At 36.9% G+C, this 18,374-nt stretch overlaps 1 protein-coding gene across 1 annotated transcript in view; it reads right to left on the bottom strand.

The window, feature by feature from the left end:
• Positions 1–338: 338 nt before the first annotated feature.
• The window catches only part of Ift74 (intraflagellar transport 74), a 64,384-nt gene continuing 46,348 nt past the window's right edge, over positions 339–18,374 (bottom strand). Inside the window, exons 14-20 of the mRNA XM_048359518.1 lie at positions 15,791–15,844; positions 14,747–14,844; positions 13,854–13,980; positions 7,710–7,873; positions 7,020–7,145; positions 2,566–2,626; positions 339–939 (exon numbers count right to left, since the gene is read on the bottom strand). Coding sequence (XP_048215475.1) covers positions 821–939; positions 2,566–2,626; positions 7,020–7,145; positions 7,710–7,873; positions 13,854–13,980; positions 14,747–14,844; positions 15,791–15,844 — 749 coding nt within the window. The 3' untranslated portion in view covers positions 339–820. The remainder of the gene's footprint in view (positions 940–2,565; positions 2,627–7,019; positions 7,146–7,709; positions 7,874–13,853; positions 13,981–14,746; positions 14,845–15,790; positions 15,845–18,374) is intronic.

The following is an 18,374-nucleotide window of genomic DNA, read 5'->3' as shown; positions in this document are numbered from 1 at the left end:
GGTTTTAGAGAATACTTTATGCTGGCCAAGGTGACTCATTCCTGCCCCACAGGGAGGATACATCTGCACTTATATCTCCCAGACTCCCCTAAGCTCTGATGTCTACAGTTCTCACCAGTCTGGCTTTTCTTTAAATGTTCTAACGTTTGTAAATCTGTTTGCAGGTTCTCCTATGAGAGTGATGCACAGACCACAAAAGAAATGAGACCACCACGCATGCAGCAATGCTTTCAAACCTCACGGTCTTCCTGACATGTATAAGTGAGAAATTATTATCAGGCTTAGGATGTGAAGATTAAAAGGTTTTTTTCTAAACCTTTGGGATAGTACCTAAGTGGTATATATTTACTTATGGTCTTTATATGCTTGAACACACAGGGCTCTTAAGGAGTACAAATCAGTACTAAAAATCTTCCATCTATCTTATTCTTTCCAGAGCAAAAATGGACAAGGTTGATAGGAGTGCTAAATAGAATCATGTTCCCCTTGTCTACCCAAGAGTTGACACAGGAAACAATTACCCCTGCTGCCACAGACAGGCATACAAGCTATGTGAATATTCATAGTCAATTTCCATTTCTTTCCCTCTTTCCCTACTGAACAAACATAAACATCACAGAAAAGGAGATGACACATTTTTATATGCAAACATTTTATTAAACTATTGTGTTATTTAAGATATAGCTTTCTTTAAAGAGGACACAAAATCATGGCATTCAGAAATTTTGGAGATAACTCTTCAAGAATAAGTTATTTTCTTTTTAGCCAGCTTGTACCAAGCTTAGTAAGAAATCTCTGTAGACCACTGTTTCTTTCAGACTCAGTTTCTGCTAGCAGCATGGAGAGCTTCCATGATGGTTTTATTATACTCTGCAATCTGCTTGGTCACATTTTTAATAATTGGCTGGTAATCACTCTCTTGACTCTTGGTTGCTATGACTAATTACACAAGTTAAGGAGGAACACTGTCAAGAAAAATAATCTGTGGATCAGACAAGAGGTAAATCATATTAGTGTTCTTTCTTACAGTACAAAAATTATTAATTTTAAGGAATGACATACTGTTTCAAAAGACTAAGCATTAACTGAAACCTAGTTAAGTCAAGCAAAATTTATTTCAAAAAAGTTTACCTGTGAATCGTTTACTATTTAATATTAGACATGTCAACCTAATTCTGGACTTAGCACAATCAAATACACAGAAAGAAGCATGTTCTCTAGAATACCAAAGAAAATTTCAGGCAACATTATGGTCTACCCTGTTTCAAAACCACCTGCTTTATCTTGCCTACAACTAGAGTGCTGAACATCACACATTCTGTGATTGCCACAAGTTCCACTTGAAACTAAGTTATACTACCGTAAGCTGGGTTTCATGCCATCACGGAACAGAAGTTCACCAGTACCCGAGAGACCTGTGCTACTACTGTGTCAGGATCTGGTTCTCGAAGGAACAAAGTCCCTGAAGAAGTCAAAGGGAACAGGACACAAATTCTAGGAAGATGTTTGTTATAAATACATGTCCTCAAGTGCTGATATCTCCTAAAATCACTAAGAAAGGTACAGAAGAAGATGAGACTTTAGCAACGCCTTGGGTGAAACATGGATTAAAAACTTGCAAGTCAAACTTCTCATGGTCCTACCTGATTATTTCCCTTCACTGCCTAGATATACAAGGTACAGCATCACAACAAACTAGTACGCATTACTATATCCAGAATCTCCCAATAATGCCATGAGAAGGAAATAATAACACTAGACGTAATAAAACTGAGGCTTAAAGAGTTTACATAGGGCTGGGAATGTGGCTTAGTGGTAGAGTGCTTGCCTAGCATGCATGAAGCCCTGGGTTCAATTCCTCAGTACCACATAAAAATTCAGAAGTGGTGCTGTGGCTCAAGTGATAGAGCCCTAACCTGGAGCATAGAGAGGCTCAGGGATAGAGTCCAGGCCCTGAGTTCAACCCCCAGGACTGATTAAAAAAAAAGGTTATATAAACTGTGCCAACTCTACAACTTGTAAGACTCAACATTTAAAATTAAATCTCATGTCAATGGAAAGGATGACATTGATCAAGATGCATTGTACTCATAAACCCACATGTTGAATTGAAATGCTTTTTACAACTATATAAGGCTATTAAAAAGAACAAAGTTAATACATAAAATTAAATCTCCTGATTTCAAAACTTTTATACTTAAACACACTAGGCTGTATTATGACTGTACTCCTTTTGTGGCTAGTCTCTAAATTGGCAGTTACTCTGGGCTATACACACACACACACACACACACACACACAAGCAAATACACATGCACACACATATGCACACACATATACACACATGCATATGCAACTACATATATACATGTATTCATATATTCTCATGCACACATATATATACATGCACACAACTATTGTAGAGTAGAAAATAAATTATTTATTATGTTCTGACGTATTACTCAGTGTTTTGAATATATTAGATAAGTATGTGTTAAAATGAATTGTACTGGAATTGCTAAATTCCTAGAAAAAGTTAGTCATTTGCAACATTTTAAAGGATACATTCTTTCATAACAAAATTATTTTGCTCATGGTGTTGCCACTTTCTCTCCAAATTTGTAAGCTGAAAACACAAAGGAAAAATGTTAACGGATGCTCACGTTCTAAATACATTACATACACTTTTCAGAGGATAAGAAACATAAACACCCAATTTAAAATCTTATCAATCCTTGCATTATATTGAGATAAAGCTAAGGTAGATAAAAACAAAACAGAGGAAAGATTAAACAATAGTAAATACATTCATACAATATAGAATTCTAGAACAGATTTTATTCTATATGTTTATTTTAATTAGAAAATATTTAAAGTGTTTACTGTACCAATGGAAATGCCAGCTGAAAGACAATTTATGATTTTCCTTTTCCTAAAAGAACTTAAAAGAGAAAAATGGGACACGATGGGAATCTCTCCTTGAAGTCTGGAAGTCTAATGCCACAAAAGTAATATATATTCTAACACTGTCAAACGTTCAGCCACATAGGAAAAACTTCCTTATTTCCAGGGCTAAATTTCCTGTCTAACTTCACAACTGTGATAAGAGCAGAGCTGCAGTGTGAAGATTGTAAGCGGGTTTGTAAAAAGCTGGCACTGTTACAATAATTTCTGCATCAACAGGAAGCTAATGTGGATATTATATTGATGGTTGCTTCCTCAGAAGACAATTTTACTGTTATAGTATTAAACTGTTTTTCTGATTTAATTAACCTTGTAACTCTGGGTTACAGTCTTTCTTTTTTAAGATGCTCATCATCTTTCCCTAAACAAGGGACTGTCTAAAAAAAATGAAACAATAATGTTCTGCTTGTATATTTAAAAAATAATGACTATTTAAAAATTATTACATTGAAGCAACATTAAAATTGTTTCTATTTTGGTGTTAAAATTATTTTGAGGGCATAAGTTCAGTCTGGATGTAGCATCCATGCTTGTTCCCTCTAGAGAGAGAAATCTGATATAAGTATGACTCATAACTAATTGATGATGTGAATACATGTGTTGCTCATTAATACTACTAAATCAAATCCATCTCCAGCAAATAGAATCTTAGAGTGATGATAGTCTTAGAGAAGCAATCAGCATTTTTTGGTAGTAATCTCCAATAATGTTTTGCAAAGTCAAAGTACCAGATACTTTTCTCTTGGTTTTACTCAAAGAGGTGGCCTTCTAATAATGCAAAAGAACTCTTAAGTGCTACACAAATAATGTTATAAAATCCACACCATGTCACCAGGGCAAATACCTTTTACATTATACATCTATGTTATTGGCTTTTTTTGAAAGAAACAATCAAACACAGTCCATTTTGGGAAATCGGGGGGGGGGGGTCACTATAACTTCCTTAAATTATGTTATTATGAAATTCTTCACTGGTATCAAAAGCCAGTTTTTAGTAAAATGAAGATAAAAGACCGAGAGATCAGGTTTTCAATCATTTGATCAGAATTTACAGAAGACAACAAGTAATACAGAGAAGAATCTAACATTGGGGTCTATGTTATGATTTCTGGTTCACAACAAATGGAGGTAAGGAGATGATTAGCACTGAATATGCTGAGTTAATGTGGAACTGACAAGGTAGCCACAGTTAACTCTTGCTTCTATTGTTGATGATCCTCTTGTATCCCCTTCCTGTGGTTGTACCACATTATCGCAGTATCACATCTGAGTACACTGGATACTGTATATACTGGTATTAGAACTAGGGAAGTGAAAGGGAATATCAAAATCGAGAAACAAAGGATAAAAAGACAAACGACTCCAAAAGCAAAACTTGCAAAACCATTTGGTATAAACCAACTGAACAACTCATGGGGGGAGAGGAAAAAGGGGAGGGGGAAGGGAGGAATGAGGGAGGAGGTAACAAACAGTACAAGAAATGTACCCAAGGCCTAACATATGAAACTGTAACCTCTCTGTACATCACTTTGAAAATAAATAAGAAAAAAAAGAATACTGTTTGTCCAGTGATTCCTACCTCATATCATCTATTCTGTAGCAGAGGAAGGCCAGCAGTCCAAAAACATTAGTATTTTTTTCCTAAGAACAATTTTTTTAATCTTTTTGTTGTTGTGGTGGTGGTACCGGGGATCAAGCCCAGGACGTTGCACTTGCTAGGCAAGTGCTTTGCCACTGAGCTACATCCCAACCCTCTGAGAACATTTAAGATAATATTTTTCCTATTTTCCTTCTCTAGTACTTAGCTGCATTCCAAGCAAACTAATTTTGGCATATATAAATCTAGGTTTATATTTTAGAGTAACTGCCAGGCCAATTTAAATTATGCAAATTAGTCATTTCTAAGAGCTGAGACTTCTTTCAAGAATATATAGTGTGGGGCTGGGGATATGGCCTAGTGGCAAGAGTGCTTGCCTCGTATACATGAGGCCCTGGGTTCAATTCCCCAGCACCACATATACAGAAAATGGCCAGAAGTGGCGCTGTGGCTCAAGTGGCAGAGTGCTAGCCTTGAGCAAAAAGAAGCCAGGGACAGTGCTCAGGCCCTGAGTCCAAGCCCCAGGACTGGCAAAAAAAAAAAAAAAAAAGAATATATAGTGTGTCTTTTTATAAAAAAAAATGGTGTTTCCAGCCAATGAAAAAGCTGATGTCAGACAAATATTGTGTTTACACTCAAAGAATTCTTTCCCTTTTTGTGAACTAAATATTAATGTATGAACAAAAAGGCAAATAGCCTGCAAAGTTTTCAGCCTGGTAAATGCACATTTATAACCCAAAGTACTTGGGAGGTAGCTATCAAGAAGATCATAGTTCAAGGCCAGCCGGGACAAAAAAGTAATTATGGCTCCATCTCAACACATAAGCTGGGCATGATGGAGCTCATTTGTTGTTTCAGCTACATTGAAAAGCATAGGTAAGAGGTCAAAGTTTAAGGCTAGCCCAAAGTAAAAATGTGAGATCATGTTCAAAAAGTAAGGGGTAAATAGCTGGAGATATTGCTCAAGTGGTAAAGCACCTACCTAGTAAATTTGAGCCTGAGTTTAAACACAAACCAGAGTTAATAACGGTAGTATGTGGATAGTGGCAAATTAATATGACCTTGTTGTTTTCTATTTAGGAACATATTACTATATAAACTTTCAAGCACTTCATATTTTTAAGTTATATATGCAAACTGCTAATGTGGACTAAGTAGAATAGGCTAATAATCATTCTTTCCTGGACCATAATTGCTGAATTGGCCTATCACCTGTAATGCTCCAACCAAGTATTTGCAAAGTACTTACTGAACAATGTACTAGGCAAGTTACTGGCAGAGGGCTGGGGAAAAATGAACAATAGAGACATTGTATGTGCCTTGGCTGAGCTCAGTCCAAAACTTTACATACTATTCAGATCATTATTGGTAAGGTGAGTGGTAAAGAAAAGTGCTGCAGTTACAAATCTATGCATCCTTTGTAAATGAGGATAATATGATCAAGAATATCAACCATCATACTGCTCTTTGTAGTAACCTAAATATACAACTAAAAAATGACCTAAATATTCAACAATAGGAAACTGCACACATTATATCAGGTAATGGAATATTATATAGCAATTCCAAATCATTTTTAGCCAGGCACTGGTGGCTAATGTGTACAGTCCTAGCTACTCAAAAGGCTAGATCTCAGGACTGCAGTTTGAAGCCAGCTTGGGCAGGGAAGTCCCTGAAACTCTATTTTCCAATTAACCAGCAAAAAAAGCCAAAGTAGAACTGTGACTCAACTGGTAGAGCACTAGCCTTGAGCAAAAAAGCTAAGAGACAGTACCCAGACCTGAAGTTCAAGCTCCTGAACACCTCACCAGAAGAATTTTAAAATGCATATATATATATACATATTGACAATGGAAAATACTTATGATACACAATTAAAACTAAAAATAAGATCTCAAATAATATGTACACTCAGATACCACTTCCACAAAGACAAATGTGTATTTATGTACATATATAATTATGTGTACATATATAATTGTGTACTTGTGTGTATTCTCTATATATGATTATATACATATATAATCATGCACATCATGTATATGAATATATACATGTGTGTATGAATATCATATGTATATATAAAAGGATCAAATGACAAGAATTCTCTGTGGTATTTGATGCAATAATAATCATTATAGTTACTCAAAATTTGCTTTTACAGGTTTTAAAGGTTTCTGCATCGCAAACATTTCTGTTTAACTTCTGAAAAATTTTTAAGCTACTACCTAATATATCATCATGACTATGCCCAGAACAGAGCTTGTCACAGAACGGGCCTAGTAAAGGCAAGAAAACAGTTCAGGTGCTCTCAGGAGATGATGTAGAACCTGGCTGTCTAGAACATACATAAAATAGGCAAAGAAAAAAATGTTTTGCAGAAAAAGTACAGATGGAAATAGGAAAGGTCATCTACAAAGAGAAATGAATTTCAAACTTCCTTTCTAAGAGTTTTTACCTGAGAATGTGTTTCATTTTCTTGCAACTGGGTTTTTAGTGCCTCATATTGTTCATTTAGCTTCTCCATTATTTTTTTAAAAGTATTTCTGCGGGTTGACAATATGGTTCTTTCCTGATGTAATTTCTAGATAAATTCAGAGAGAAGTAATTAACAGGATAAATTCTAGTAAGTTGATATAAATCATATTTGGCTCAAATAATTTTAATGGTTATATTCTGATATAATTCTTCCAAGATTGTGCTGTCTTGAGATCTATTAGTAAAGCTATCCTTCTATGCTATAGTACCATTAACTGTATCAATAACTCAACTCCTGTTACCAAATCTGTCCCTGCCCCACAAATGCTACTTTAAACTAATGAAAATTAACACAGAAAGACCTGACAAGCCACCTGGGGAGGTCTGCCTTCAAATCTACAAATGACAAAGTTTGTACCTCTTGAAATGCGTGGTCTTAAGCAATAGCTTAAATCTTGTGTTTCTGTTTTTGCTTTAACACTTTGTCACTTAAAATTCCAACTACACATGTAAAATCTTTATCATTTTGTCCTACTATGGCACATAAGTGCTCGAAGAATGGCTCAAGTGATAAAATATTTGCCTAGCAAGCCAGAGTCCTTGAATTCAAACCCTAGTCCACCACAACACAAAGAGAAAAACATTAGTCAATTTTGTAAGACAGCATTACCTTTTTCTTTTCTTCACCTGATGATTTTAAAGATGGCAAATCATTATACGTCTCCAAATCAGCTTCGATTTGCTTAATTTTGACTTTCAGAGAATGCTGCTCCTCAATCATCTTACTTTCTAGGAGCTCCATTTTCTGTAAATCTAGCTGTAAACGTTGACTGTCTGAAAGGAAAATAAAAAGTTCTCCTATTGGTAACCAGTTCAACCTGCTATATATCATTTATATGCAAACATTATGGTGATACTAAGTATTATCTAATATTCATGTTAAATAAACAAGAGTAAAAACAGATTTTTTAAGTTTATTGTCCACTTAAAGTTTTTCATGCTCTGTTTCATGTTGTTTTGTTTTTGTGCTGGTACTGGGGTTTGAACTTAAGGCCTGGGCATTGTTCCTGATCTTTGCTCAAGGCTAGTACTCTACCACTCGAGCCATAGCTCCACTTCTGGCTTTTTGGTGGTTAATTGGAGATAGGGTCTCATGGACTTTCCTGACTGGGCTGGCTTTGAGCAATCCTCAGATCTCAGCCTTTTGGAAAGCCAGGATTACAGGTGTAAGCCACTGGCATTTAGCTCAACTAAATCTTTTTTAAGTTAGTCTAATAAAACTGAAAGTTTCCTTATTCCCCCATAAAAGTTTTAAAGCTAAACAATATTGAAATATTATCATTAAACATGCATATACACATGTATGTAACAGTACTAATAGGATGCTGCAAAGAATTTGAATCAGAACTGTTATCTCTGCTTGGGTTGGAAACAGCTGCAACACAAATCACAGCATTGAACACGTAGCTAAGGCTATAGTGTTTGGGTGTTCAAAAAAGGAAATGTGCTTAGTTTATAGCCTGAAATAAAGTTATATAAATTTAAGTGCAAGTTTAATTTTCATATGTGCTAGGAGAATACATTGAAGAACTACATAGACTAATTTTTCTAGAGAAAAGAATAAAATGTTTAGTTTGTATAGGGTAAAGTTTATCTTCTTTTAGCAACAGGTCCTTATGAAAGACTAAAAGCTTCTGAAAGGGAAAAGACAGGAAGAGGATACAGTCTAGTTCCTTCTGATATGCTCTGAAGTTCCAAAGACATGTGGACAGAGCAGCAAAATCTCAGAAGGAGCCACTTTGACCTGGAGGAATGTTTCTGAAACACACTTCCATCAGCACATTTGTGTACTCCCTGGAGTTTTCTTTGCAAAATTAGAAATAAAAGCTACTCCTGACAGATTCCTTGCCTCTATCCATGCCGGACACCAAGGCTTCTTTTCTTTTATTCCTTTGTAGACATTTTTAACCTAGCCACCTTCCTCTCCTCCATATTTGTGTATCTCAGACATACTGTGTATCCATTTGTATAGTGACAGATTATAAAACCAGTAACAGGGGTTTCTTTCTCCAACTCTTCTGCCTTCTAAGAAACAATTTTGCTTCCTTGGGGTGACACTGCCTCATTTTTAAAAAAAATGTGATGCCCTAAAAAATTCAGGCAAGTCCCTAGCATCCCAAAGTAAAAAAGGAGGCTGAATAACAAGGGAAAATGTAAAATGCATTATCTCCAAATGTACACAGGAACATGTTTATAAACCTCCTATGGTGACTTTCACATAGCAGACATCTCCTGGGGTGACGGATGGTAGAAGGGAAGAAAAGGGAAAAAAAAGTCTAGGCTTGTTTTAAATGAGAAAAAAAAAAGATAAAATTATCTGTTGGGGTCAAAGAATTCAACTCAATAAGGAAAATTCCTGGAAAATCTTGACTCTAGTAATAAATTTTATTTTATCTCCATTGAAGCTACTTGTCATTCTCTTTCAACTGTGTATCTCTGGATAACACATAATGCCTCATTTTTTAAAGGAACTGTAAACACACAGTATAAAAGCAGGGAAGGAATACTAAGTTCTAATCAGTGAATTTGTTTCCTGGAATTGATACTTGCCTGTAAGAAATGAGAGTTTCTCAGTAGCTGCTACACAAAGATAGCTGATAGGAGGGAAAAGACCTGTTGAATATCAACCTTAGATAAATAAAAAGTATAAGCATTGTGGTCAAAACACAAAAGAGAGATTTACTAGATGGAATAATAAAGCACAAAATTCTTTATAGAAAAAATGAATTTGGGTGCTGGTGGCTCACGCCTGTAATCCTTGTTACTCCGGAGACTGAGATCTGAGGATTAAGGTTCAAAGCCAGCCCGAGCAGGAAAATCCATGAGACTCTTATCTCTAATACACTACTCAGAAAAAGCTGGAAGTGGCCCTGTGGCTCAAATGGAAGAGTGCTAGCTTGTGCAAAAGAAGCTCAGGAACAGCATCCAGGCCCCAAGACTGGCAAAAGAAAGAAGAAAGAAAGGAAGGGAGGGAGGGAGGAAGGGAGGGAAGCAGAAAAAAAAAAAGAAAAATGAAAGATTTTAAGACATCCATAGTCATGCATGTCCTAAAGAGCTAAAATTAGGATCTTGAAGACTATTTGTGTCACTAAAGAATCATTCACCACACACAAGAAGTAAAGGTCACCCAAATGTTACTGAATGGAAAAGCGAATTTAGTGCAATGGAATGTAATTCCACAGCCTTAAAGAAGAAAGAAATTCTGTCACATTCTACACGTGAAGAAACCATGAAGACATGATAAGTGATAAGAACCCCACTCTCTCTCTCTCTCTCTCTCTCACACACACACACACACACACACACACACACACACACACACACCCCACACACACCATATAAGACTCCAATGATATTTCCTATCCAAAGTAGACAAAAATCATAGAATTCTGGTTACTTAGATTAGGAGACAGGGAAATAGTGAGATGTTGTTTCATAGGTATAATGTTTCAGTTTTATAAGATGAAAACATTCTAGAGTTACAGCCATATAAAAATATTCATATAGTTAACACCAATACTGTACATGCTAAAGATAGTTAAGATAGTGTTTATTATTTTTTTTACTACGACAAAAATATTCAGAGTTAAAGTAAAGTTTATACAAACTAAGTTAGACTGTGTTCCCTCTTGGTGCTTGGCATATAATTCAGACATACAAGTACGACTAGGAAAAACAATCTCTTAACAAATCTCAACATGAAAATACACATTCAATGTATAGAGAACAGCAATAGTCTACCTGTGCATCACTCTAAATTAAATAGTAGCCTAATATATTACCCAGTATGCATTTATAGGTCCACAATGTCTTATTTAGGAACTTTTGTGTAGTTGTGCTTTCAAATACAGAATTCTTGAATTTTTACATGAAGAATGAACATGTTATTATCACATAGTATTCCACAACAGGGTTGGAGGCAAGTACCTTGTACAACCACAAATATGACTAGCCACATTGGTCAGTCAGGCTTGGTTTTGTTGCCAAGTTCTTTTTGGATTTGGGGAATTTAGATAAGGCATTGGTATTCCATCTAAAGAATCTTTAGACATTTTAAATTAGAAAATATAATTAAACCTTCATTTCATATAATCTCACTGCCACGAAATCTAAGTATACAAATTAAACCATAGTTTAATTTAAAGTTACCAAGCATAAAGAACATCCACAGTTAAAATCTATCAGCTCATAAGCAACACAAATTGTTCACATGACTTTATCCTAGCATCTTTATGCTTAACTTGGTACATGTGTCTTTAATCTCCACCTACACCACGGCAATAACTGCCACTACCCCAGTGGCTGCCACTACACACATACACAGCCTTTGAGCATTAGAAATGTGTCCTAGCTGGGCTTGTGCCTGCAATTCTAGCTACTCAGGAGGCTGAGATCTGAGGATGGCAGTTCGAAGCCAGCCTTGGCAGGAAAGTCTACATAACTCTTTTTTTTTTTTTTTTTTTGCCAGTCCTGGTGCATGAACTCAAGGCCTGAGCACTGCCCCTGGCTTCTTTTTGCTCAAAGCTAGCACTCTGCCACTTGGGCCACAGCGGCCCTTCTGGCCTTTTCTATATATGTGGTGCTGAGGAATTTAACCCAGGGCTTCATGTATATGAGACAAGCACTCTTGCCACTGGTCATATTCCCAGCCCTCTACATAACTCTTATCTCCAATTAATCATTTAAAAAGAAAAAGAAAAGAAGCAGGAAATGGAGCTACGCCCCAAGTGGTAGAGCATTAGTCTTGAACAAAAGAAGTCCGACAGTACCCAGGCCCTGAGTTCAAGCATCAGGACTAGCATAAAAAAAAAGTAAAATTTTAAAAAAGAAATGTGTCTTTTCTGAATTAAAATGTCTCACTGATCTATAGGTTAAAATAACAGATACTATGGATTAAATAAATGTACTAAAATCATCTATTTTTACTTTTAAAACATAGTAAAAAAATCTTTTTATTATGCATATATTTGGCATTACATTTTCCTTGAAAAGTACTGCTCTGCTTGCATGCTAGTGAGCATAGCTGATCCATTACAGTTAAACATATCCTCAAGGACATCCTCTAATTACCTAAGACTGGTCTGCATATGTGGCCTGTGTTGCACTTTTTCTTTTTTTTTGCCAGTCCTAGGGCTTGAACTTGGCCTGGGCTCTGTCCCTGAGCCTTTTTGTGTTCAAGACTAGCACTCTACCACTTGAGCCACAGTGCCTCTTCCAGCCTTTTCAGTTTATGTGGTGCTGAGGGACTGAATCCAGATCTTCATGCATACAAGGCAAGCACTCTACCGCTAAGTCATATTCCCAGCCCCATGATGCACTTTTTTTTAAGTTACTGGGGGGCGGGGAGGTGTGCACTGCTTACTATGCAGGCCCTCTACCACCTGAGCCATTCCTTTTTTGCTTTCACTATTTTTTGGATAAGGCCTCACACTTTCAGACCACAGCTGGCCTCAGACACTGATCCTACTATCTATTTCTCTCATGCAGCTAGGATTACAAGTGACCACCATGCCCAATTTGTATGTTGTCACTGGGTTTTTCTAACTTTTCACTCAGGCTGGCCTGGAATGGTGATCCTCCAAAATATCTCCTGAACAGCTGGGGTTACAAGTGTACACCACTATGTTGAGCCTGCCTTAAGTGTACTTCCATGATAGCCTTTTTTCATTCTATTACCAGTTTGTCACACTAGCAGGCTCAGGGTTCCTTGAGAAAATTGATCTGTTTTTTTTAGCCTCTTCCCAACTTGGCCTATAAATACTCTAGACTCTCAACACAAATGATTACATGCTCCCTCCACCCACATTAAAAGATTTAAACCTACAAGTTCTAGGAGGCGAGGATGACCCAAACTTCCCACCTGAGAAAACTCATGGCTGCCAAAAGAATTCACGTTTGTTCAAACCAACGCTTGACAGTAGGGCAGTGACCACTCTTTCAGAGATTATTTGCTAAAAAGGGTTTTACAACTGTGAATCCTACCCCTGCCTCTGGATGTGTATATGCACATATACGTACATAGATATATGAAGTGAAGTATAATCATTTCTGTAGGAAGATGGAATCCTAATTTCCTAAAATCAATGACAGCTGGCCTAATCAGCATTTATACCTCCCCACGCCCCTGACTCTCCCTCTAAAACGCCCAGTCACTTCTACAAATTGAAGTTGAATTCAGTTTACATGGACCTTCTTCCCTTCAGAACTACTGAATTACTGGCTAAAATTTGTCAGTAAGCCTTAGATTTCAGCTTTATCTCTGACAGTTCCTGAGATACAATAAGCCCAGGCATGGAGCCAGCCCAGCTGCTCCTCATTTATGATGGGCAACTTCCTAACAGATCCATTGGTAGTTGAAAACATCTTAGATGGAAAATGTACCTACCTACGATACCTCAAAAATAAGCAATATTGTATACTACAGCATATTGGTTGCTAACCCTAATGACTGCAATGCTGCCTAGGTTTGTGGCTTTTAATTGGCAGAGTAAGAATCACGCACTTCAAAATTCAAAACACAATTTCCAGTATTTCTCTTAGCCTTTGTAAAAATCAAATAAAAGCTATTATAAGAGATCTACATTCAATAAATGGTTTTCAATGAATGAAAGTACGCCAAAGTAACACTAATGAGCTGATGGGACACTAGGCAATCATAAGCTAGATCCTTCCTTTTAGAAAAAATAATGCTATAATTTTGAAGTTCCAATTTAAGAAAATGAAAGGATGTGAAATTCTAGGCCATATTTCTCACCTGAGGTCAGATTCCTAGCTGTATTTTGTGACTTCTGCATTTCAGTAGATTTAAAGTTGAGGTCTTCCTGCATCATCTTTAATTCCTGGTTAGTAATCGAGGATAACTGTTTCATGCGAGTTATATTCTATATTTGTAGAGAAATAATAATAAAGAAGAAAAAAACAACACTGATTTATGAGGCAGGTGCTGGTGGTGACTGATACCTGTAATCCTAGCTACTCAAGAGGCTGAGATCTAATATCTAAGGCAGGGAAATCCATAAAACTCTTTATATCCAATTAACCACCAAAATTCCCAGAAGTAGAGCTGTGGCTCAAGTGGCAGAACACCAGCCTTGGGCAAAAAGCTAAAGGGCAGTACCTAGGCCCATTGCTGGCACACGCGCGTGCATACACACACGTCATATATTTTTCTCCATTAATGGGACCACACACAGTGGATGCTCAAAAACATTTTGTGGTAGATATTTGAACATGTTCATTAGGCACACCTAGAAAAAAAATAATCTTTTTATTTAAGATACAAATTACAGTGTATAAATATATTAACACTTTCCAACAGAATGTCTAGGGTGCACAAATTCCTAAGTAAATGTTCTACAACTTGGATATGCTGTGGAAAAAAATCTTAATTACTCTAGTAAGAATCTCACTGCTGAATTTTCACATTATATATGTCCTCCTCTCTCTATATGTTCTAATTAGCCAATATTAAAATCAAGAACTCAAAGACATAAAATGGCAAGTAAGGCAATTTAGAGAAAAGAATTGAAGTGGATCATTCATGTTTGTGGGGTATTAGGAAAATCAGCTGCAGTAGAATCAGTGAGACCAGCAGGACTGGTGCCTGATACTCACCCATGAGGCAGCAAGTCAGCGCCAGGTACTCACCCTGCTGCAGTGCTCCAAAAGTGTGACAATGTGGGCTTCTATCTGAGCCTTCCTTTCTACTTCCTGATTCTTTGTTTCCTCAAAAGTCTCTATAAAATCTGCCAAATGAAAAAACAGTCCACTTTCAGGTCTGAGGAATACTTTAAAAATTTGAAAGCAAGAGAGGCAGGCACCAGTGGCTCACGCCTGTAATCCTAGGTACTCAGAAGGCTGAGATCTGAGGATCAAGGTTCAAAGCCAGCTCAGGCAAGAAAAGTCTGTGGAACTCTTATTTCCAAAAGAAGCTCAGAAACAGCACACAGGCCTGGAGGTCCACACCCGGGACCAAAATAAAATTGAAAGCAAATACAAATTTACACAGTAACAATATACTTTCAGGCTGGGAATGTAGCTTAGTGGTAGAGTGCTTGCTAGCATGCATGAAGCCCTGGGTTTGATTCCTCAGCACCACATAAATAGAAAAAGCCAGATGTGGTGCTGTGGCTCAAGTGGTAGAGTGCTAGCCTTGAGCAAAAAATGCTCAAAGACAGTGCCCAGGCCCTGTGTCCAAGCTCCAGGACCGGCAAAAAAAAGCTAAAAAAACAATTTCTTAAGACACTAAAGGTGAATATAGTGAAGCAATTAATAAAAATTCAACATTTAGTCAATAAATAGAGGCAAGGTATGGTTGTTCATGCCTATAATCCCAGCACTTGGGAGGCAAAAGTTGGAGGATCCCAAGTTGAAGGCCACCAAGGCCACTAACTAAAGCTGCATAGACAGAGTGATTTAAAAAAATAAAATTCTTAGGCTCCTTTCTATACAAACTATGAATGTAAGTACTAGTTTTAAAATATATCTGCAATAAACAAACACAAGTATACAGACTTCTTTAATATTTTCTAAGCAGCCTTAAATTATCACATTTAATTACTCTTCAAAATACTTTCAAAGTCCATACTTTGGTGTTTAAGTAATTAAGTCATCATAAAAAAATACCTTTTGACTTGGTACAAATGAATAGCAATGTGAAAACTGTATTTTTATAAGATTATTATCACTTACTGTCCATATTTTCCTCCCTTTTTTTAAGCTCTTTGTATTTCTGATTCATTTCGCCTATAAGAAACACAAAACATAACATCAAGTTTTAACTTGCAGTTATAATATTCTAAATTAGTAATTTCCCTTGGGCTCTCCTTGTGCCTGTAGTTGCTGAATATTTGCTATTTTCAATTACTTGAGATTCTTTTACATTACCTTACAGAGTCCTATAGAGCAGCAATGACTTTGTACTTTACTATTTGGAAAAATTGTCTCACTGCAAAGGGCTTGGCTTCCCATTTCTAACCTGGAACTTTTCAGGCTACACATGAGCCCTACTAGTGACAGGAAAACAAAGTTTCCAAGAAAGTAAGTCCATTTCAATTTTGAATAGTTCAGGAGACACAAACTAGCAGGGTTACATCCCTTTGAGCTGTGGTCTAGGTATTTAACAAATTATTAAAATAAAAGTATATGAAAACTAAAGCCTGCTAAGTCTATAAAAACTAAAGCCTGCTACAGAAAAAGTACAAGGGCAACTCATCTAGTTCAGGGACTGGGAAATTCTCTTTATGAAAGAAATGCTGACTCTACACTATAAAGAATGAACTGGAGTCACCTGATAAAAACACAGAAAAGGCAAATGTGAAAGAATCAGCAGAGCATTCCTATGGATGTGCCATGAATCAGGTAGCAGAAGGAACCAAAAGAGTAGTATGGCTATTACATCCAGACAGTAGAGGCTCACACCTGTAATCCTAGTTACTCAGAACCTGAGATCTGAAGTTCAAATTTTCCAGCCTGGGCAGGAATGTCTGTGAGACTCTTATCTCCAATTAAGAGCTCAAAAGTTGGAAGTAGAGCTGTGGATCAAGTGGTAGAGCATTAGCCTTGAGCAAAAATGCCAAAGGACCATTGTCTGGGACCTACATTCAAAACCAATTCAGGCATACACAAAAAAAGATTGTATGACTAAGATGGAAAATATACAGTGGAAATGTGACACAAAGACAAAACACTGTAAAATCCATAAACAGTTTGAACTTAACTTAAAACAATTACTGAAAGATTTTAACCATGAAAATAAAGTGATCAATTTCTTTTTTGAAAACATTTCAGTCAGTAGGCTAGGCACTATGGCTCAATATTGCATAGCAGACATGAAATCACAGAGCAGTTGGTAACCTCTGAACTTGTCATGGCCTAGGTTCCTAGCTGTTTGTTTGAGCTGAGAAACTCTACTTTTCAGTGGTCAAGGAATTAGAGGGTTATGAGAAAGATCTACATTCTAGGCTTTATAAGACCTGAATACCATTTTGTGTTTCTTCTTCTAATCCTATGAGAATTCTTTACGCATTGTTTCAGGTCATACTTTTTCTCAAAACAACACAATGAGGCTTTTCCCTACTATTCCTTAACTATCCAATCCTTAACTGTCAAACCTAAAGAACAGTTTGCCTTGATTTTCAAACTCTTTTATCTACTTAGTTACTATATACATTCATTTATACTGTCTCAGGATATCCTCAAATTTTGTGTATCCATAATTTAATTCATCAGTCTTTGTTCTCCTTCCAAGATCCCATCCCTCTGTATTCCCTATTGCGCTTCAGTGTCTTTACTAACCACTATCTAAGTAAAAGCCTTAGTAATTCCTGCCTCCTTCTCTCCTCAAATCACCTTCCTAGTTGCCAACTTAAAAGGTGGAAATGTTTATCTAGTCAATATCTTTCTACTCTGTATGTTGGCTATCTGAATATCTCAGCAGATTGCCAAGCTTAAAAATCCTGCTATCACTGTTAAGCTGATTGGCTAGACCATCTGTGAACTGTCTATTTTGTGATTTTTCAGTAGAGGATCCATATCTTAGTTGCCCATCAAACGCAATGCACAAATGTGGAAGGTCCTTAAGTAGAGTAAAACTTTTAAGTGGCTGAGCACCAGCTCATTCCTATAATCCTAACTACTCAGGAGGCTAAAGATGCAGAGCACCCATGATTCACAGCCAACCCAAGCAGAACAGCCTATGAAACTCCATCTCTAACAAAACCAACAGAAAGGTAGGCCAGAGATGGGGCACAAATGGTGAACACCTATGCCTAGCAAGCATGAAGCCTGGAGTGATAACACAAAGACCGAAGTGTTGCAGTTCCAAGTTCCAACTCTGGTACCAACCAAAACAACAACAACAAAAATAGTCTGAGCACCAGTGGCTCATGCCTGTAATCTTAGGTACTCAAAGGCGGGCCCTGACTTCAAGCCACAAGACTCGCATACACATGCGAGCACACACACACACACACATACACACAAACAAAAACAAAATAACAGAACCATAAGTGGTAGAAAGCTAATGGTGACAAACATACGCGGGCCCTGATTTCAAGCTCCAAACCAGCTGTGGCTCACAGGCCCACAATGGAAGGGTGCAACTAGCCTTGAGTGAAAAAGCTCAGTGACAGTACCCAGATCCTGCATTCAAGCTCCACAACTGACAGAAAACAAACAAACAAACAAACAAAAACAACAATGGTGATTACAGAAAAGACACCATTGTGTTTTGATCCTCTCTGCCATAGCCAGCCAGTAGAGAAGGGAGATAAGA

The sequence above is a fragment of the Perognathus longimembris genome, chromosome 1 (genome assembly GCF_023159225.1).
Source record: "Perognathus longimembris pacificus isolate PPM17 chromosome 1, ASM2315922v1, whole genome shotgun sequence".
Lineage (NCBI taxonomy): Eukaryota > Metazoa > Chordata > Mammalia > Rodentia > Heteromyidae > Perognathus > Perognathus longimembris.
The sequence above is the reverse complement of the archived record's forward strand: the minus strand, read 5'-3'. Positions and strand labels throughout refer to the sequence as shown.